This window comes from Hipposideros armiger, unplaced genomic scaffold (assembly GCF_001890085.2).
Source record: "Hipposideros armiger isolate ML-2016 unplaced genomic scaffold, ASM189008v1 scaffold_764, whole genome shotgun sequence".
In the NCBI taxonomy this organism is placed as follows: Eukaryota; Metazoa; Chordata; class Mammalia; order Chiroptera; family Hipposideridae; genus Hipposideros; species Hipposideros armiger.
In genome coordinates this window covers 583,853-607,087 of record NW_017732114.1, presented here as the reverse complement: position 1 = coordinate 607,087, position 23,235 = coordinate 583,853, and the positions used below count along the sequence as shown (strand labels likewise).

At 36.7% G+C, this 23,235-nt stretch overlaps 1 protein-coding gene and 1 long non-coding RNA gene across 2 annotated transcripts in view; one reads left to right on the top strand and one right to left on the bottom strand.

The window, feature by feature from the left end:
- The window catches only part of LOC109373971 (adhesion G protein-coupled receptor B3-like), a 178,926-nt gene extending 168,529 nt beyond the window's left edge, over positions 1-10,397 (top strand). The window contains exons 15-16 of the mRNA XM_019628233.1: positions 1,718-1,822; positions 7,436-10,397. Of these exons, the coding sequence (XP_019483778.1) occupies positions 1,718-1,822; positions 7,436-7,624 (294 nt within the window). The 3' untranslated portion in view covers positions 7,625-10,397. The remainder of the gene's footprint in view (positions 1-1,717; positions 1,823-7,435) is intronic.
- The window catches only part of LOC109373972 (uncharacterized), an 89,341-nt gene that overhangs the window by 15,037 nt on the left and 51,069 nt on the right, over positions 1-23,235 (bottom strand). The gene's annotated exons all lie outside the window — the stretch shown is intronic.

Here is a 23,235-nt window from a genome sequence, read left to right as displayed (position 1 = left end):
CGAGGATCGAGTGTACTGGTTGCCAGCTATGGAGTCCTCATAATCACTCCATTGAGTTGTTTATGCAAATTCTCCCTCTCATAAATCTCTATCAGCCTTCACTAGTCAAATTATGTTTGCCTGGTATTTCCCTGTAAATCCTGCAAATCTGTTTCTTGTACTCTCCCCAAAACTGATGGGAAGTTAATCGCTCTATAATTGCTCTCTATGTTTCACGTCCCCGTCATGAGTAATGTTGCCATGTTCTCATCCTCAACCACCTGATTCATCACCAGCCAACTCCTACAGCTAAGAGGAGTAAAGATAAAAATAACCTGGTTGTAGCAAGACTTAAAATGGCAGAATTCTCTCAAGTAAAAGTAGGCTAATGAAAAGAGAAGAAATTAGCTAAACAAAGCATTGCCGAAAGATCCATTACATATAGGAAATTAAAGTTGACATAAAAGAGAATAAGGCGTTTGAAAATATGTTGAAGATTCAATTTGCATTTCTCTTTTGCCTTTTTTTCCCCCTAAAAGAGATAAAGTGTTCTCCACAAGTGTCTTTTTAGAAGAAAATTGGGCATTGTAGAAGTTCCCCCAAAGATACATATATTTTTCAAAACAAATCCTTACTTTTGAAAATATTTGGTAATTAAAACAATACACCAAATGTTCCAATTATAGCTTAGGTGTGAATATAATATACCTATGCCATCCATATGAGCAAATGGTAAGTTATGAAACACGTGCATTAAAACACTATAGAATCTTACACAAATATGTTCAATCTTGGACAATCAATGAAGCCCTGTATTTTTAACTTGTAAAATTCAAAATTGAGGAAAGGTATTTTCCCCTTTTAAATAGCACTTGTAAATACAGGGAATTTATTATCTTACTCCTCTTTGTTTGTGCTCTTTTAAATGCTCTTTAAAATAAAAAGATTCAGCCCATGTTACTTACCCCAAGGTCATTTTCATTTATGACTCCATTTGTTGAGTTATGATGAAGTTGGGAGAAACAACAGTAACCAGGGATAAAGAGTATTAATATGTTTGTGTCTGCGATTTTAGAAACTCATCAACCATACAATTTATGCTCTGACTCCTAATTGCTAAGATTCTGTACCATCTCGTGAACAGATATATGAAACCTATGGGTCATATTTTCTTTCTGCAAAGCTCAATCAGTATTCACATGGAAAGTCCAAGATTTTAGATCTTACATATATTTCAGACACTTTAGTGCTTTGAGTCAGCCTTAAATGGCAGGGCCTGGGATTTTGCTCCCCCTTTAGTACAGTCAGCTACAATTTTAGTGTTTATAGAAATAAAACATTAAAAAGTAATATTCCCCATAACAAACATTGAGAGACTCGGGTGCTTTGCAAGTCCAAATTTTTGAACATCTTTTTTATATTATAACAATTTCTATAAGACAGTTTTAACTCTAAATGATGAAAATCTTACACAGGAATGAATGCTATATTTTTAATGCACCCACAAGAGAAAACTATTTTTTGGTAATCTTGTAAGTGGACGAAAAAGCCAATTCTTCATGTTCAAGAAGTGCTGACTATAAGACAAGCATTTGGTGCAACTAATTTGCATGTGTGGCATCTTTTGGGACCTCCTGGTTCCTGCCAAACTTGATTTCCCTTATTAGTAAGGCAAAATATTATTTTTTTAATGCATAAATCAAATTAGAAATAAAATCCATCCTATTCTGTTTTGCAGAAGGTCATGCATACAAGGAAGAGGCATATGGAACTATTTCAGGAACTAAATCAGAAATTTCAAACTTTGGACAGATTTCGGGATATACCAAATACAAGCAGTATGGTGAGTATGCTTTGTTTCATCAATGCCTGATGACTCGCTAATGATGTGTCATATCAGCTATTAGCCCTGCCCTCCAGGAGCTCCTTATTGTCTTGGGAACCCAAGAGACATAAGTAGAAAAATAACCCCAAAACGTACTTTGGTATGTGCTAAGAGGCAAATTAGGAATGACAGAATCTTTAAGCATTTTTATTCATATTTCAGATGGTGTCATGTATAAGCTTTAATTGGAATTATTTATATCAAAAATGTGTTGGTTTCTTTTATCTTCAGAATTAAATGTTAATTCAAATATCCAAATGAATAACTATTTTTTTTCATTTTCTTTGAATGCCTGGCATTTTAAGATTATAAAATGTAATTATATATGAGTGTGTGTGTGTGTATATATATACACACACACACACACACACACACAACTCATTATATATAATGACTTATTACCTCAAACCACATTGGTAGGTTTTGTCTCCAGGAGATTCACATCAATACTAGGGAGCTTTGATTGTTGGTTGTCACCATTCTCTTCTCATTCATTCCAACTACTACAATCCTAACAAATGACTTCATCAAATAAAATGATATTTTGCATTTACTGTGAGCATGGCACAGTCAGACTCCAGAGAAGGCCATGTAATTATTTGTGAAAGCACCCAACCAGGAATCTAGAAATCAGTATACCAACAGAAAGCTCAGCCAAGAACTGTCAGATCTTGAGCAAGTTACCTAACTCGATACTCAACTCAGGCTTCTAAAGTTCAATGCTCTCCTAAATTGAATATAGAAAACAGTCATTAATATATGCTTCGTTTGTACCTCACAATACATTCCTAAGTGAGCAGGGCACTTGAGAGGGTAAGAAGCTGAGACTCAGCTATCAGAGAAAGAGCTGGGAGGTCTACCTGACACCACTCTTTACTCCAAATAAGGTGCTTTTTACTTGACAAACGGCTTATAGTCCTTGGATGGACCTCCTCCTCCTCCTCCCAACATCTGGGGCTCTGAAATGGATAGATGATATAGATACAGATATAGCTCCAAGGTATACATGGTGTTTGATCACCCTCTAACTCTAGTGATTCTGCCATATATGTGTTACGAGTCAGTCCTGACTCCCCGATTAGTGATACTAGCTTATCAAGAGCAAGAATTTATGTATCTTTATGTTTTCCCTGTGTTCCTCTCAGCACAAGTACAGTTCTGGTCATGATGAGTTAACAATCAGTGGCTGCACTTGATTTAATGCATGTCTATAATAGATAAATCTGTGTTTGTTAAATGAAGGTTATAAGAAATACTATACACTTTAACTCTTAGTTGGCCTGTAAATAGTTCATATGTATATCAATCTATTTTCCTCCTTACAGCAGGACTCATGCATTATATGTGATCACCAACACAGTGGTTCTCATCTACTTCTCCAAATATTAAGCTGTCAATTTTCAGCTAGCAGGCAAATGAGAGTTGCACCATTAAAATTAGATAGACCTAAACATCTTAGCTACTCATTTTGGAATGTCAAAAGCTAACATTGAAATAAACTGAAGAAACTGTATTTGTTTATAATAAAAAGCAAGGGTTATGTTTACAAATATGAAAAGTTTATGCAACAGATACAGCTTGCTGACCATTATAATATGATTGTAATTTCCCCGTGTTGTATGGTATGGCTATTAAATCATTATTGGCAGAAATATTTTTATCTCAGTTTCCTGAAAACCAAAATAGGCTACTAATTATCCCACATTTCTGTAGCAGCATGTCTTTTCTAGAAAAAATATATAAATATTTATCACTTGGGAGGTTAGGAGTAGGGCGGAGAGAGTTGCCATCGCTGCTTGACTATTGTCCTAAATATCTGAGAACAGAAGTTTCTTATTCAGTTTTGATTAATAATGAACATGCAAGTGAGTCCATTATCCTTAATTCGGTTATATAATTCATAGTGGCATGCTGCTAATAAAAAATTGCAGAATTGGGTAGAGAAAGACATTTTCAAAACCAAAATCTCAATAAAGTCTTCCCTTTTTTTGGCTACTAATGGACAACACCTGCCTAGCACTGCAAATGATGGTAATTATGTAGCATTTGGGGACTCGACGGCAAACCAAAAGACCATGTAGTCCATTTCCCTGCTTCCAGGCAGGATGTTTAAATCACACTACAAAGTAAAGGTGTTGTTTGAAGAACTTTTACTTTGAGTGTGTCCCACAAACCAGTCTCCCTTAAGACCTCTTTCCCCTAAGGAGCTTCTCCAGATTTTTGCTTTTAGGATACAGAATAAGCATATTCTTTTTCATTTAGTCCCCAATATTGGTAGGTTGGAAGCAGGTTGGGAAGGAGGAAAAAAGAAAAGGATGGAGGGAGGGGCTTATCCACAAGTGACAGCTAGCCTGCCCTGGACCAATGAGCTAGCTATAAGACACACTCAGGCAGTCCTCCTGTGTTTTATTTCCGTTTATACAGCCTAAGACCAAATTAGCATTTTTGGAAGCTTTCCCATGTTAGCTTACATTGAGTTTATAATCGATTAGGCCTTTATCACACAGGCTTCAGTTTAACTACATCTTCTCCATTTTGTACTTGAGCTAACAAAGTAAACGACAGCTGCATAAATTTAGGAACTTATACTATACTAGCTCTGATTAAATCTTGTAAATTTAGGTCTCCATTGAAGCCTGCCCTGGCCTCTATAGCTCTTACTGTCCAAATTTGATGATTTTTGGGGGGCTGTTCCACAGTTTATCATTCATTCACTTGGCCCACTGAAAATGTTACACCTCTCCATACGAGAGTCTGTAGGCTCCTCTCGTCACACCCAACCCTATGAGAAGGTCAGTAGCTTGTGGACAGCATCCCCTGACTACTAGCCCTGCTGACTCCCTGCAGACCCTGTCCCACTCTGATTGCTGGGTACAATAGCTCTGTACCACTAAAGCAGCACGAGACCTCTCACCTGAAGTGTGTCCACACATTTATGAATGAGAGTGAGACCCGCAATTCAGCTGGGAGTGCCATGGGATGCCAGAGGAGATTAACAAAGAGGCCAGCCTTATTAATTCATCACCCACTAATAGAGCGTCACAGAAATTCAATCGGTCATGTACTGGCAATAATAATCTTTGAAATTAGAATCTAGATATTCTGACAGAGTTTAAAATTGGCCTTTTTAGTTCATGGGTCCATCGTGCTTGATTGTCAAAATCGAAAAGGAAAATCACACCTATTCCAAGCATAATGGAACCCCTATTTTCAAAGCAAATGACCTAACACTTTACATATCAGGAACCCTTTTAGGATTGAACTAATTGAACTTTCTGTCAAACTAAGGATTCTCAAAAAGCTCCTGTAGACACACCCTTTGTCTAAGATGGATAAATAATCCACTCTGGCTTGATTCAGCATAATTCACACCAGTGAACATTTTACTTGATGATTAATAATTGAGGTCACCGTAGTGCCTCCAAACATTCAACTATTCCCATTGCTTACAAAATAAATTCCAAATTTTATAGCCTGGCATGCAACACCCCTCACAATCTGGCTTTTAATTCACTTCTGCTTGTTTTTTTCTGCTGTTCTTTTTTATGCTGACTAAAATACATTGGTTGCTATTCTCAGAGTTGCCCCATCTCCATGCTTTCTGGGTTTTTACTTCTCAGTATGCGTGCCTGTTCAGCCACCTGACCTCCAACCACATACATGTCTTCATGACCAAGCCCTATTGTCACTGTTCTCAGAAAGGTTATGTGCTCTACACAAAAAACCATATCTCCACCCTCCTCTGGACCCCCACAGTATAGATATACTGTATCCATATATTTATACTTCCATTTAACTCTAAACACTTTCATAAAGACTATGATTACTATACAGCAAGCATTTACTAAGTACCAGGCGTTATGCTAGGCCCCTCCACTTTTGTTTGTGCAGCCCCACAAAGTGGGTAACGACCTACACATTTTGCCAACTCGTGTGGCCCACAATGCAAAGCATATGTCTTCTTTACAAATATTGAAGTTGAGGTTCAGAGAAATTGAGTCACTATTCATATGAAATGGAGCAACTGGAATTTGGCCCTGCATGTATCAGGCTTTAAATCCTATGCTACCCAGTGGACCATGCTGCTTTTCCATATTGGATTTATCACCTTATTCTCGTGAGTGCCTAATATGATGCCCAACAGAGCAGCTGATAAATATTGAAGAGAGGAAAGGAGGGAAAAAGAAGGGGAGAGTTACAACACTATAGTTCATGAGACTTTAGGATATTAGACTAAATCAGAATTAAACCCCTGCACATATCCTAAAGGAGAATTTTTCATTAAATCTTTACTATTAGCTATGTTTTCCTTGTATGTCCTTATGATTAAGGCTAATAAGTGCTGACAACATCTAACGTAATGAGGATTTTAGCAATTTAATTTCTAGTTACGAGTATTTCTATAGATTTGTGCCTTTTGCTTATCCACACTTGAGAATGATTTTTAATATACTGGGTGGCACCCAGATAATTATTCAAGTACCTGTTTTATGTCCCCCCTGCTAACTGATTATTAAAGGCCAGAATTTGGGGTTGGGGGCGGGGTAAAGGATATATTCAACAACTATAGTTGTTTTAGTTTAATTTTTTTCTAAGGAGCTTTCAGTCATGATTTTCTTCTTGATCTTTGATGTTACTCAGCTGAGTCTATCCCATTAAAATTCCCTCATTTTATAAAAATATTTAAATATTTAAAATAAAGCACGTTCACTGCTAAACCTTAGCAAAATATCAGGCTATAGAAACCTCAAAGGATGTCTCTCATTTATTTATTGAGCACCTACAACGTGGAAGGGTGGAGTCATAATTGGGCAGGTCTTAAATCTGAGGTGCTAAGAGGGTGTAGTCTATGAAACATGAAGGGATGCTGGCTGGTAGTTTTTCTTAAAAATCATGATATTGCTGGATACATTTTCCAAAAAGCTGTGCTCTTTGGAGGGAAGAATGATGTTTACAAAATTAGTGCACCACACAATTATATAGGAATTTGTGGGGAATGCACAGCATGAAAAAGGATAGATTACATAAAAAGAACATAGCATTTTAATATTCTAAAAAGGATAATTTCTTGAGGAGAAACTAAGCAAAGATAACAAAAAATCAGTTTTATGAAATATGGCCAGTTTGAGTAACTGTTTTTATTATTACATAACATGCTCCACCCATTACATTTCCTCACCAGGGATAAACAAAGATCATTGCCCAAGATTCTGGAAAATACCTAAATTTTTTACATTTAATCTTAGCAGTGGTTTAGTGCTCCTTCCTACCTGAACATGCAGTTCTGCTAACATTTCACAAGATACCCAAAACATCTGCTTTGCCTTTGTAATACTATTTACTTCCATTGATTGCTAGAAAATTTTAGGATAACTTGAAGGTGTCCATCCATTTGTTCAATGAAAGCAAACCGAAATCAAAACCATTTCCTACAGCTGGCCACAATTTCAGATCATCCCTGAATCATATAAACTGGATCACGGTTACAAACATGCTCTCTTCCTGGAAACATCAACAAGAGGCAATCCTAGTCATCCAAGAAATTACTCTCTTCCCTTCTCTTCTAAACAGGAAAACCCAGCACCAAACAAGAATCCATGGGACACTTTCAAAAACCCCAGTGAATACCAACATTACACCACCATCAATGTCTTAGACACAGAGGCAAAGGATGCTTTGGAACTGAGGCCAGCGGAGTGGGAGAAGTGTCTGAATTTGCCTCTGGACGTGCAAGAGGGTGACTTTCAAACAGAAGTTTAACGAAATCAAAGCAGACTGAGATGGAGACAAAATGTATTGCACTGACCCTTCAGACTCGGGAAGCCTGACATTTCTAGCTGGACAGTGTGACCATCCTCTGTCAGGACATTCCCATGTCAAATGTCAGTGGTGTTTGCATATGGTCGCTTCTACCTAGTCAGGCTAGTGGAGGGAGGACCAGGTGTACAGTTCTGACCATCCTGTGTTGTAAGTACCCGTGGAATGGATTTGTAAGGTAATCTTTATAGATAAACCTCAAGCAACGATTCATGTTGTAACCGCTTCATATGGTTTAGTTTTCAAAAAACTTCACCATGAAGCACAATGTATATATTTATGCAGTTTTTAAAGTTTATAACAGTCTGTTTGGCCATTACTACACTTTTTACTTTATAATATAAAAGCAAAGTTTTTGTCATTAAATGAATGTTTGTTGAGCTACATTCTTCATTGCTTTAAATGCAATAAAGTAATAATCTCACTTTTATATGAATAATATATTTCACATCTTTATTATTGCAGTTTTCTCTAGAAAGCTCTGAGTAGCTTTCTCTGCTGCAGCTGTGTATAAAATATTTAAAATGTTGTATGGTGTAAATAAACTTTTGTCTACATATCAGTTTTTTAGTGCATTTTATTTTAGATTTGTTGAACAGAAATTTACATATTTATAACTTTTTTTCCAATACAGATACTGAAAATGTATTCACGGTTTTAATAGCATACCGTTATTACTCCTTTGAGGCTAATGATTTCTCAAATGTAATAGTAGGTTTGTATAGTGCTTCTGTATTTTCTACTCCAACACCATTTGAACAATGTACCATGTAAATGGGCTTGTCAGAAACCTGCTGCCATCATACTCAAGTAAATATGTTTGTTTGTTTTTTTCTTCTATCTTGTGGCAAAAAGACAACTAGTAGAAAACAGTAAGTTACCATACAAAAACTAACACAGGGAAAACGTTTATTATAAGTAATGAGGTTCACTGCATGTTTCATAAAAGAAACTACTTGTACTACAGTTCTTCATAAAATACAAAAAAAAAGAACTTATTCAGGGTTTTAAGAGATCTGTATATTCTCAAGCAGAAAGAAGAGTGGGTGTATTTGGTAGTTGCTTTATCTCTAAAGTGGGAAGTCTGAAGTGAGCTGACTGCACCACAGCCCCTAGTGTCCTCTCTTGTGTCAAAGTCACACCAGTGATGTCACCCGCTCCCTCAGAGCTGCATGAAATGAAACACCATGGAAGGACTTCAGCGATTTTCTTGTCTGTCCTGTCCATGCATGATGAGACTGGTTTTTTTTTAGCCAGAGGGAAGTAAAGGGAATGGAGAGGAGACTGGGGTCTTCAAAATTCCTAGAATGTTTATTTTGTTTGCTGTTAAACCTAAGCTGCATAGTCTTCTGTGGTCTGTCAGAAACTCCAGTGAGCTGTCTCCTGCTACCCAGGACCTTGGGGCCCCTACCCTGCAGGCTGTGAGGTGGAGACAAAGGTGCTCAGCACTCAAGTGCGCCCCTAAGCTAGAGCCTTAACAACCGCCCAGCTCAGGCTGAACTGTCAGATACTTATAATGTTCTCAATGTAAACATGTGAAAAGTATATTTTTAATCAGATTTTAAAAGCAAAAGGAACATCATTATACAAAAAGAGTATAACATAACTAAGGACTGATTTTTCAATAAAATAAACTTCATAATTGTAATATTAAATGCTTATTAAATTTATCAGATGACTTTCTAGTGTTATGAACAAATATTTCATAAACTTATCTCACCATCTTTCTTAGTCATCTACCTATAGATCTATATCTTTAGATCTATAGATATACACACATATGTGTACGTGTATGTATATACATACAGATATACATAATTTCATAATGCTCAGCTCCATCTCAGTAACCTGTAGAATGAATGAAAACCTTGTATGCAGTTCCTCATCTCAAATTGTAAAATCTTGGTGAAAAAATCCCCAATAAGCATGTTTGAAACCATAAATATCTGTATGTTTAAAAAAAACAAATTCAATCTATTAGAATAACATTTCTTATAAAACCGTAATATTCACTGCCATAAAACAAAATCTTACATTTTTTTCCACTTCTATTTTTGTCTCGTTCTAGCAACTCAATATTAGATTAATATATGAACGCTAACCAGAAATTGTACACTTAAAAATGTCAGGGTACATTTTTTGGTTACTCTAAGAACGATGCCAAGTTGCAGTAGCACTTTTTATTTTTTAAGCTGTAAGAAAAAAATATATAGGTAAAAAATGATTAAGACTCATAATTGTAAGGAAGCTCTCTTCTAGTCCACTAAGTTTCCACTGCACTTATATATATATACACACACACACACACTCTACCAAAGCTGAGTTGCAGCTGTCTCCGTAGACAGTCCTGGGCGGTTCCCTCTGAGCTCACTGCACTATGACCTGCCAGGATCTTTGTGCCCTCAGACTGGAAGCCCTTCCCCTTCCTCCACATCCAAATTTGATTGATGCTTTAAGATACACCTCATTATTTCATCTTCACCAAGTTTTATATGATTTTCCAAGCTAGAAATAATTTCTCCTGTGAACTCTTATGGCACTGCTCTGTACCTCTCTTAGGACTTTTAAAATCTTCTATCTTGGTATTTATACACATTTCTGATATCCTCTGGTGGACTGTAAGTGCCTGGAGGGCAGGATTCATGTCTGATCCATTTTTGTATCTCTTAAGGGACCTAGCACAATGATGTTCCCACAATAAATGTTTGTTGAATTATTTGTGGAATTTATTTTAGTATTTCTTATACTCCTATCAGGTCACACATTTAAAAGTGTTTATTGAACAACTATTATGTGTTTACTTTTATGTTAGGGGACTGTAGGTAGCTCACAATCTATTAAAGATATAAAATGCATATGTGAAATGAGTAATAAACAATATTATTTAAATGTTAATAAGCTCTTTTTACCCTATATTGTCCTTGTGTCCACATGAAGCAGGAATTAATTATCCTAAAGAAATGGAGACTCGACACAGAGATGAGCAACAGACATATGAAAAGATGCTCAACATCGCTAATCATCAGAGTAATGAAAAATCAAATCCACAGCGAGATATTGCCTCACCTGTCAGAATGGCTGTTATCAAAAAGTAAACAAATAACAACTGCTGGCGAGGATGTGGAGAAAAGGGAACCCTCATGCACTGTTGATGGGAATGTAAATTAGTGCAGCCACTATGGAAAACTGTATGGAGATTCCTCAAAAAATTAAGAATAGAGCTGTCATATGACCCAGCGATTCTACTTCTGGGTATTTGCCCAAAGGAAACACAGCACTAATTTGAAAAGATATATGCACCCCTTTGTTCACTGCAGCATTACTAGTAGTAGCCACCTAGATAGCCAGCAATAGACAAGTGGATAAAGAAGATACGGTGTGCGCGCGCACACACACACACACACACACACACACTGGAATATTACTCAGCAATAAAAAAGAATGAAACCTTGCCATTTGCGACAACATAAATGGACCTAGAGGGCATTATGCTAAGTCAGAAAGGCAACTATCATATGATCTCACTTATATGTGTAATCTAAAAACAAAACAATGAATAAACAAAACAGAAACAGACCCATAGATATAGGGGAGCAAACTGATGGTTGCCAAAGGGGCGGGGGGAGGGGAGGAGGAGGGGACTGGCACAAGGGAATAAAAATAAATAAATAATCACATAAAAAAGAAATGGAGACACAGAAGAGGTTAACTGACCTAAGTTCACCATAGATAAATGACAGACCCAATATTAGAGCCCAGGTTTTCTGACTTCTACTCGGGGGCCATTCCCATGATACTATGGTATTTCTACCTGTTGCTTCTAGATAATTAAGTCCCCATATCAAATAATAACAAGTTCCATGGAGATGTTTTTTCAGGCAAGTAGCCGAAGCATAAAACTGAAAACATGCATCAACTGTCATGGCGGTAGTGAGGCCAGTAGCTGATTGTAACAGAAAAGCATAGCTAATCCAAAATAACAGATGAGTGCAGCATTGGTAGTAAAAGGTGAGCATAGCTGCCTTCCAAAATAACAGGTGATCTTAAATAGATTTGGTTCTATAATCCATGTGTGCTTCTTTCTATTTGCACCTGCTTTACTTTTCAAATCCTCTTGAAAAATGTAGTTAATATTTCACTAATTTGGTGAGTACCTGAACATATGCAATAGCACATGGAAGAGGGAAGCCAACCTGAAATTTCAGATTGGCTTCAGACACTGCTAAAAGCATACAGCCACAATGAAAAAGAAAAAGTGCAGTCAGTAAACTGCTGCTACAGAAAATTTTGTTTGTACATTTTGAATCATTCTCAGCATCTTAGAAAAACTTCATTAGTCTTAGTTCTCCAGAGTTATCTGTCAAAATCCATTAATTTCTACAAATTTGTAGTATTTCATCAAAGAATATAAATTAAATGTGTCTCTAGCATGTCAATCTACACAACATTTTCCATGATGACAAAATCATCTTGCCCCCTGAGATGCTTCCGTAGATATATTTGGAACTGGGGTAATGCAGTAGGAAATATATTTAAGAACCAAGAACCACAGAATGTAGAGATAAAAGAAATTTTGGCAACCAATGAAAATGGCAACTATTTTCAGGTGTGAAAAAACAAATTCAGGCTTAAATAAGGAGAGACTTTATTTGAAAAGACTTGCAATGGGGAGAACACTTCAACTGCAAAACTTATAAGCATCTCAGACATGAGGCAGAAAGGGCTTTCCTTTTACAGGGAAGAATTAATAAGCCCAGAAAGACTGCAGGTGGGAAAGTGGAATAAACAGACCGGGTAATCAGTATTTGAATAGGAAATGTCTTTCTTTGTGGCCGGCCAGTTCTGGGAGAGATGGTTAGCGGAGGTTGTTCCACCTTCCAGTGCTTGGTTAATTTCCCAATTAATTTCCCTTGTTTAAACTCAAGGGTGAGCCAAAGTTTAGGAGCCCTGGGGAAAACAAGACACCTAACTAAAGTTTGGTCAAGTTAAGTTAGCAAGTAGTTTGTTCAGATTGATCAGTGAGGACAAACAGTTCAGCAAGTCATTTCTGAGGCAAAGAATAGGAATTTGGAGGCTCTGTGTCTTACTCTGTCACAAGTCAACAGAAGGTTCAGCTGAGGGTCTTATCTAATATCAGGAAAGAGGTTCTTTGCAAGAAGTGGTTTCCTGGAACACAAAGGTATTGGGATCCCTTGATCATTGTGATTTTCCAAGGGCACAGGGCTCAGGTAAAATTCAGCATTGTCACTGGGGAAGAAACTAAGCCCATTGGAATTTTTCAAACACGGTAAATGTTCAGCCAGCAATGATTAAGAGAAAGCCATTTCCTCATGTTAGGCCATAGCCATGGATATTTAAGCTAAAGTAATTCTAAAATGAAAGTGGTAAATAATACAAGCTAGATGAGAACATCTGATTGTCTTTAATTCTGAACTTACCAATATTCTCTTGGTTTGGACTTCTGGTTGTACCTTTTTTATACTATACGATTTGTTGATATTGAGATGCTGGTTCAGAAATATTTATCTTTCTAAAATATAAAAACTGGCACTTTGGCTTGTAAATCAGTGCTTAAAATGTCAGTGTCTACAGACCTGGCAACCAGGCGTCAAAGCAAAAATTATACTGGGCAAAATTACACAGGTAAGCAAGACTATTTAAGCTATTGTAATATGGAAGAGAGGAGAAGCCAGACTCAGTGTGAACTCACTCAGCTCAAACAATGACTGGAACATTTTTAAAAGCTGGAATGGGGGGTGGGGCTTATAGGCCATCTGTGTTTATTATTGAGCTGGACCCCAAAGAAATGTAAACTTTCTTGGATCTCTATGATCAAAGGTGGCTTTACACTTAGAGCAAGGTGCCTGCTGAAGCTAGGCTCCTCCCTCCCACAGAAACTAGGAGATAGGTACACTAACTTTAACTTTCATTATGACTGCATTTCAAAACTGATGACAACATGGCTCAGGTCCTTGAGAAAGACTCAAAACTGGCAAAAAGCTCTTAAAAAATGATTTTTATCTCAAAAAAGCAGAAAAAGAATTTAGAATTACAAGTTTTTCTAAAGTAAATGCTCTAAGGAAAGGGAGATCAGGGGCCTGGAGTCAAGAAGAAAACTGTAAGTTTCAGTCAAGCTTTGGGAAATCTTAAGGCATTCTTGGCCATAGGTAAACTCAGTTTAACATGTAAAAACCAGCTAAATTGATAAGATTCATCCATGAGCTTGATGCATAGTCACCTCAAAACACCCAGCCAGAAACATCTAGCATTTCTTACTCTTACATAAAGATAAACAATGTATTGTGAAAATGATTCTTCTGGTAGCAACCACCTATGTAAAAGACTTAAAAGCCTCCTGGTGAGTGTGTAGATCACACTTCCTCCTCACCAAAGCCACTCAATACCAGGAAGAGGGCTCAGCTCACTTTCACTAAGTCATATTCAACAAATGAGAAGAGTCACAAAGATTAGGAATGAAGGTCAGCATTTCAATTCCTACTCTGTTTAATCAACTTGGAGTTTGGGTCCACTTTTCAGATGAATGCCTAGCATTATCTACTTTCTCTTTTTCTCACTCACAATCTAGAATTGCATTTTTAAAATTCAGAATATTTTATAGACTGCATGATAATTTTATGTAGTAATTATGCTGTGCTTTATTCTGAAGTGAATTTGAGGTGGTTTATAAAAATGTATATATTAATACATTTATTCAATAAATATTTACAAATATTAGGAGGTGGTGATTTAACAGTAAAAAAACAAACAAACAAACAAACAAACAGGGTCCCTATCAAGGTGACGCAGATGCTAGGCACCTAAAATGTATGCCTTAATGTCCCAGTCTCCTCTCAAGCTGGGCCAATGATGGCTCTGAGCTTCCTAGCAGCCAATGCAAATATGGAAGCTGTAATTAGTTACAGAGTTCATAATGTCCCTCAGATAAAAGCCAATATTTCCTCTATAGAAGCAAAAGACCAAGAAATGCCTCTCATGAGACTTCATGTTGCATTACATGGTGAATTCTTTATCAACAGCCTCCTTATAAATTTCCTGAACTTTACAGAGATAATTCTTATGTCCCATCTCGAAGGTTAATGTGATGGTTAATTTCCTTCTCAACTTGACTAGACCACATTATCTATTAGATATTTGGTTAAACACCAGTCTAAATGTCATTGTGAAGGTCTTTTTTCAGATGAGATTAACATTTCAATCAGTAAGACTGAGTAAAGCAGATTACCCTCCATAATGTAATCGGGCCTCATAGAATCAGTTAAACACCTTAAAAGACTGAGGTGCCTCAAAGAACAGGAAACTCTTCTTCCAGACTACCTTGATATATCACGACCTTATATATATCACACACACACACACACACACACACACACACACACACACACACACACACACACACCCTATTGGTTCTGTTTATTTGGAGAATCTTGACTAATACAAGCAAATACTTAATATCCAAGTACAATCACCAAAAACAGTTTTTCAGAGTCAAAACATTGTGCTACAAGTACAAAGCTCTCCCATTATCTGGCTGAATAAAAAATAAAATAAAATAAATTAAATTTAAAAAAACGGAAAAAAAATCCATTCTATTTCAAGAAATCACCCATAAGTATAATTTTTCAAAACAGAGCTTTTGGTAATAATTTTAGCTCTTTCTGAGTTCTTATGAAACTCTATATACAAATATTCATTTAATCCTCAAAATAAACCTATAAAGTAAGTTCTATCATTATTTCCATTCTACAGAAAAAGACACTGAAATCCCTAACTTCAATATCCCACAAGGCAGTAAGTGGCAGAGCCAGGATTTATCCTAACATTTCCCCAGAGTCTAAGCTCCCAATTATTCTGCTGAAAACTGAATAGCTTTTGACAGCAAAAAGTTCAAGGTTAAACTCCCAAGCAAGTATAATATTTGGGATGAATCAAGGGTAGATCTGCAGAATCAAGCAGAAAGACATGGGTATCCAGGAAACTCCTCCTCCTCCACAGGAAGAGTGCTGAGAACCCCCACCAAAAACTGCCTCAAAACACAAATTTGAATTTGGTTCAACACAAAGACACATGGGAGACCACAATCCCAAAGAGTACATCATTGAACATCAATGCTACGCAGCTTAGAGAATATTTTCATCAGGTTACTAAACCATGTAGTTTTCATTAAATTATTCTTTTTAAATTCAGTATTCATGGAACGTCTAACCTTTAAGTGATTAATTTTCTAGTGAACCTTCTAGGATAAATTGGCTGCAAAACATAATCCAAGGTGACAAACTAGTATTAATTAATCAATTAGATATTTACTAAAAATTGTAATTAGGGATCTGTAATTGTGCACTGAAAGTCACGCTTGCAGATAGTGATCACATCGAAGGATGAGGTAGCTCTGATGGCCAGATTATTTTATGTTCATAAAGTCATGTTATGGAGGGGTGCCTTTCCATTCTGCAGATTGGGGAGGAAACAGGGTAGCATCCAGTTCATCAAGAGTGGTACCATTGGGAGGGGAGTTGGGGGGTGGGTGAGAAGGGGAAGGGATTAAGAAGCACAAATTCATTGTTACACAGTAGTCATTGAATGTAGGGTATAAGAAATATAGTCAATAATATTGTAATAACTATGGTGTCAGATGGGTACTAGATCTATCGGGGTGATATATGGGGGGTTTGGAGGCAGGGTGAAAAAAGTGAAGGGATTAAGAAATACAAATCAGTAGTTACTAAATAGTCATGGGGATGTAAAGTACAAGGAATATAATCAATAATATGGTAATAACTATGTATATTGCCAGGTGGTGCTAGTCTGGGGGATCACTTCCTAAATTATATAAATGTCTAACCACTATGGTATACACTTGAAACTAATATAAAATAATATTGAATGTCAACTCTAGTTGGAAATTTTTTAAATGGGGGAAAAGATCAACAATATTGTGATAGCATGTTGCAGTATCAGATGGTTGCTGGACTTATCATGGTGATCACTTCTTTAGCACAGGAAATATAATCAACGTGTTTATAACTCTGTATAGTGCTAGGTGAGTACTGTTAAATAACTATGATGTACACCTGAAACTAATATAATATTGTATGTTAGCTATATTTTAATAAAAATCTTTAAAAAAAATACAAGAAATACAAAAAAAAAAAACAACCCTAAAAAAGCAAACAAAAAAAGAAAGAAGTGGTGCCAAGTCAATAATGTGGCAAGGAGCTAGGAAAACAGCTTGGTTTGTCCTTCTGTAAATTCTTGACCCTTGGAGGGATCATTATCACTAACTTTGACTCTCAAGGTAAAATTAAGTCATGGGTTATGTATAAGCATGATTAGACATGGAATCATAAAGGTATATTACTGTAGATAGTCTTAGGTTCCCCACCCCCACCCCCTCACAGAATTTCCATTAACATGATAAAGAACATAACAATCAAAGGAAGATGAGTTGTGTGTCCAGAGCTCACTAGCAGTCAGTCAAATATCCCAAGAAGACCAGACTTGTGATTTTTTTTCTCCCTTTAGGAAATTGCCATGCACTTGGGACAAAATATCTAGCAAATACTAGTTCTAATTTTGGGAGAAGTAGCATGTTGTTCTTAAAAAAAGAGTTTATGCCAATAAATTTCTTCAGCATTAGCCCATGACAGGATTAATAATAATAATACTGTACAAAATTTGTCAGGTATATTGACAAAGTTGTATGTGTTTTACAGATTTATAATGCATAGTTGTCGTCTGAGTTATGCAACCAAACTAACTGGAGTGGCCTTAGATACATTTCTGTACAAGCTCTAACCTGCAATAAGACTTGCTTTACCAGAGGGTGTATGAGCATCTATATGCTTCTGATGTTCATATGCCCTAATATGCCTGTAACACAAACAGCTAAGTGCAGGCACAGTGGTTCTCATGTCTGCTCCTGGGAGCTGGGGTGTAGGAATGGTCCAGGGCTTTCAATGGCTGCTACTTGCTGATCTTCCTTGTCACAGGAGCAGAGGGAAATCAAGCACCCAGAAGCAAGAGGCAGGCCCTTTTCTTGCTACCTAACCTTCCCAGTGGGCCAAGGATCAGAAAAGCAGAACAATGGAGCAAATTAATGTCATGACCTTCGCCCTCACTCAGAGTCCAGCCATCTCACCACCTCAGCAGACAGATTCAACTGCCACACTTTCCTACAAAGCAGGATGCCCCCTAGATCACTGAGCAAATAGCCTCTGGCCTGAGGCCACCATGCTGAGGACTTTTCCTTACTCGTATTTTAGGATCTTGGAGTGCAGCCAATTTTTAGGCAATTGTCTAGTTCCTTTTCACTTCCAGAGTTCCTTAGACCAATCTCCAGACAGATAAGACACATCAAATGGCCCAATCCATAGGAGATTTTGGATAAGGAACTTTATTTGCACATTTTCACTCTTGGTCATTCACCAGACAAATGATTTTTTTTCATGGAGAAATGCAAATATAAAGCATGCCGCACATCATGCTTTGAATCGAGGCTCTACAGTCACAATCATGGTCTTCCAATTCTACCAATATGTGTTGTCCTCATTTGCTGGGAAGCCCATTTGCTAGGCTTTGTTTGAGGAAACATGAGAATGCATATGAAACCATCCTGGGGCTGCCTGGCTTAGTTGAAACAGTCCTTAGAATGGAACACGATTCTCATTCTGGGCCAAGTGCTTTTCTCCTGCCACAGAAAAGCACAGGAGAGGCAGAGACAACCTCTATCCCTGCCAAGTGTGGCAGCAAATTAGAGAGCATTTCATAGAAATTCATTCTGTAGCCTCCTGAATGTAGACCAGGCATTTGTCATCAGCACAGTTTCTTTGATTGAGATCATTTACGTGATGAAAAACAAAATGAAACTATTAAAAATACTTGAATTGTAAGTAGAGTTGTGGTCTTTTTTTTTTTAATCATTTTTATGAAGATCTCAAAAAGAGCATCATAGTCTAGAGATTGTTTTTATATATTTTTTAAAAGGTAATTCTATAAATGTTATTGTGAAGTAGCCAAGAAATTGCTTATAACCACATTGCATACAGATTTCTCAGGAACCCAAGCAGAGCCCCTCTGCCTGACTGTTTTCCCGACATGATTGCTGGGACATCTCAGAGCTGAGGTTGCACATCTTTCTGTTGACATCAACATTATGACAACCATGTGTTTATGTAGTAGGATGCTAGCCCCTGTCCACAATTTCAAATGCTTCACTTCACCACAGCTGTGCAGAGACCTTCCTGACCCTATTTTAATTAGTATAATTAACTTCCAATGTTATAGTCCTAGCAGGCATTTTTTTCCCCAGAATTCATCATTTGACACTCAAAGAGAAAAATCTCTTAAAATTATTTCATTATTAACTCATTGCTTCCTTTTTGCATCCAAAATAAGCTATTGGGTATTCACAGACTTCTTCTTAGTTGTACATCATACCCCTGCAAAATTGTAGGTGTTCATAAACCCTCTGGTCAAGCAAGGGCTGCCCCAGAAATACTTGCTACATTGAAGGCAAGGAAGTTGAGTAAACCTTTCTACTACTTCTTGCTCACAGGCACATGTGTAGAAATAATGGTTACTTAGAAATGACTCCCTTTCTCCTAAGTTTCCAAATATATATATATATATATATATATATATATATATATATATATATATATATATATATGTATATATATCTACTTATTTCAAATTTCTACATATCAGAAGATTTTCTGCTGTTAAAAATTTTATAAAAAGTCAAGTAGAAAAGAAGCCTTCAAAAATATAAATTAGAGAATATTGATTTACCACCCTGCATGATCATCAGTGTTTTTCAGCAACATATGGATTGAAAACATGGTCATTATTTTTAGGGGTTGGTAGATAAAGACAGAGAGAGAGAAAGAGGGAGGGAGGGGAGGAATGAGAATGAGAATTGACAGCTAAATTGAGAGAAATATAAAAGACATAGAGAGCATTTTGAGAACAAGAAAATAAATGTGTTTTTCTCTGCTACCCAAAAGCATGTATAACTTATGGGGATTATAAAGCATCTATCCTTTGGAGGAAACATTGTGCGTAAAGAAAGGCCAAGAAGCATTGTAAGAGTAGTGAATGGCAAGGCATGGCAGACGTTGAAAGGGGAAGAAAAGTAGACAGGTGATGGAGATGCAGTTGAGATATTGAGATATACCGACTGGGATATTCAGCTACAGCATCCTTTGTAAAGGCTGGTTTCCAGGGGTTATCCAGCTATGTGCCAGTTGTTGCTATAAACAATGAATAGTTTAATTTTCACTTATTTTTCTAGGGAAAATTGGTTCTCTAGTAAATGGTATAAAATCACTGGGGAAACATATTTATGGTACTATAGAAATATTGTATCTAGAGAAACTAATGATATTTTTAATCTGTTTGAAGTCCATTGTTTTATATTTTGCCTAAGCAAGGATCAAAATTAAGAATAAGAGGGTTTTTTTTTACCTTCAGGGGTCATTCAGCCTCAACTATTTATTGGTTATGAAAAAAAACAAAACACTTAGAACACTTATCCATAAAGATATATGTACCCCTGTGTTCATTGCAGCATTATTTACAATAGCTAAGACATGGCAACAACCTAAATGTTCTTCCACAAATGATTGGATAAAGAAGGTGTGGACCATATGTATGAGGGAATATTACTCAGCCATAAAAAGATGAAATATTGTCATTTGCAATTACATGGATGGATCTTGAGAGCATTATGCTAAGTGAAATAAGTCAGACTAAAAAGGACATGAACTGTATGGTTTCACTCATGTAGGATATGAAACAAAGAGCAATAAACAAACTCACAGATACAAATAACAGATTGGTTGTTACCAGAGGGGAAGGGGCGAGGAGGGAGGACAAAGAGGGTAAAGGGAGTCAAATACAAGGTGATGGAAGGAGTCTAGACTTTAGGTGGTGAGCGCACAATAAAGCATTATCAAGTTTTACACCTGAAATTTGCATAATGTTATTAACCAATGTTACCCAAATAAATTTATTAAAAAAAAAACCCACTCTATTCCCAGTGACCCAAAGGAACAGCTCTTCTCATTACTTATACATAAGACTTGAAAATAATCTGTTGGATAAGAAAATATGTAGTACAGGAGAATAAGAATGGGGTGGGGTGGAAGGAGAGGGCATTTGTTCATGGATATAGTTATTTTCTAGCTGTATAGAAAGTGGCAAAGTAGGACTAAGAATAACTTCACTGCTCTGAGGGGAGTGTATTGAATCTGATGATGTCTTGAGGTCTACCCTAACTTAGAGTCTATGATTCTGATGAAGGATTTTGAGCCAGAAAATTTATAAACACTGTGATTAGTCATACTAGGAAACTATATAAAGATCAGATTGGGGAAATATGTGTCAGTAAGGAGGCCCTAGGATTCTTTATTGCATGGCAGAAGTTTTCTGCAACATAACTCTTCTTCATGAAATGCCATCTCATTATCAGCCCATGGTTTGCAAGTGATATAAAAGCATCCCATGCTTCTGTCCTGAAGGAAGAAGTTCATGGTGCATGTCTTATTTTAGTATTTGACAAGGACTTTGAAAATGTATGGCATTTTATTTTTCTTATAGTAAATTTTTGTTTTTAATGAAAGCCAAACCATGAATGCTTCCAAACTCTATTGAGAGAAAAGACAGTTAGCACTTTATGACCATCACTGCACACCATCCCATTATAAGAAACAGCATGGAGTCCATTACTGTTCTGTTTACATACCCAGTTACATAACCCAATAGGTGATGTCATATGAAAACGCTTTATTTCTCCAGGGAGAGTAAGAGGATGTTGAAATACACAATAAGATTGGTCGGCCCAGTATAAATACCTGCTAGCAACAATGATTTTACTCCTTTTTCTGAAAACAAAGAAATCTTTCTTTTCTGACTAGAATAACAAAAGCAATAAAGAATTAAGTTATTAAAAAGTAGATTATCAGCTAGCAGACTCACTTCCTGATATAATCAGTAAAACTAAAACTGTCCTTTGGGATGTCAATGGGAAGAATGTGAGGCAAAAGAAAGCTGCATATTGCTAATATTTGTTGGAAACAGGGGCACAAACCCTTATGAGGTGTCGTCAATTATTTACCCTGCCTTAGTTATAAAAGGGCTTTTCTTCCTTTCATTCCAAGCAGAATCAGGTGTCTCAAATCAATTTATCTACTCTAAAGTGATGATGTTCAGTGATTTTTTTTTTTTTTAACACCAAAAGTCAGCTCCTGGTGAGTTGAGCCCTGCTTAACCTAACTTTCTACTCCTCTGCAGATCCCCATGACTCAGCAGGGCCATAGCAGCAATCTTCAAACCTTTCCTGACTCTCACCTTGTCTTCCATACCAAGTTTGAGAATATTCTAGAAGAGCTTCCCCAGTGCAATGACTAACCCCAGGTCCCATACACACAATGGAATATTTGCAAACTACACAGCAATCATCCCTGTTTTGTTGATCACAGAGTCTGATCTATACGTATTATTTCTATAAGAAGCACAAGGATCACTTATTCCTTAGAAAAATAACATTATACTAAAAGAAAAATGTGCCAATTTTTATTTGAAAATACATCTGTAGGTAGTCTTACTGGACCTTGAATTATTAAAGTAATGCAGAGAATTCCCTTCAGTTATTTACTGTCCCACAATGAAAGCTCATGATGACCTTTAAAAATGTTATCTAGCCACATAATAAAAATTATTAAAATAGCTTCAATAATTCTCCTTCCATATAAAAAATACCATTAAACTACAATCTAGGCCTCTTTAGAATAGAATACTTCAAAAGACTTTTAAATAATAGATTTTTTTACCCTAAGTTTTGTTTTAACTTTACAAAGAAGACAGGTATTTGAATTTTTTTAATTAAGATAATTAGAGAGGATTAAGAAGAGAAAATGAGGGAAGTAATTATTGTGGAGAAACATAAGTGTTTAAAGAGAAATTTGAGTACTGTTTTCTAGGCAATGGAGAACCTAAATCTATTTGTGTTGCATGAAGTAATGACTTGCTCATGTGAACAAATAAAACACTTATTACAATAATCAAGGATCTAAGTGGGCACATGAACAGTGTGCTGCCAGCCATCTTTAAAATCACGCCACATTGCGGGCCAGCCAGGTGGCTCAGTTGGTTAAGAGCTCGCTCAAGAGTTTAAGCTCTGAGCAACAACGGTTCGAGTCCCGGTCCAAGCTGAGCTGCCAACAGGTAGCAGGATGGCTCAGCTAAAAAAATAAAATAAAATAAAAATAAAATCACGCCACATTGGGAGACTTCAGGTCAGCATGAAAGAATGGGTAAATGCTGTGCTCGCCTCCTCCCATGATCACATCAAAATAACAACTAAATTATAGAACCACTACCCCTGAGAATTACCTGAAGACTAGCTGAACAGAATGCCTATAACTTAGTGTATAAAGAAGCCGCCACACCGAGATGGGTACGAGGGGCAGAGACACAAAACGGTCCCACAACCATGTGTGGTGGTTAAGAATCTGGAGGGATATGTTGGCTGCAGA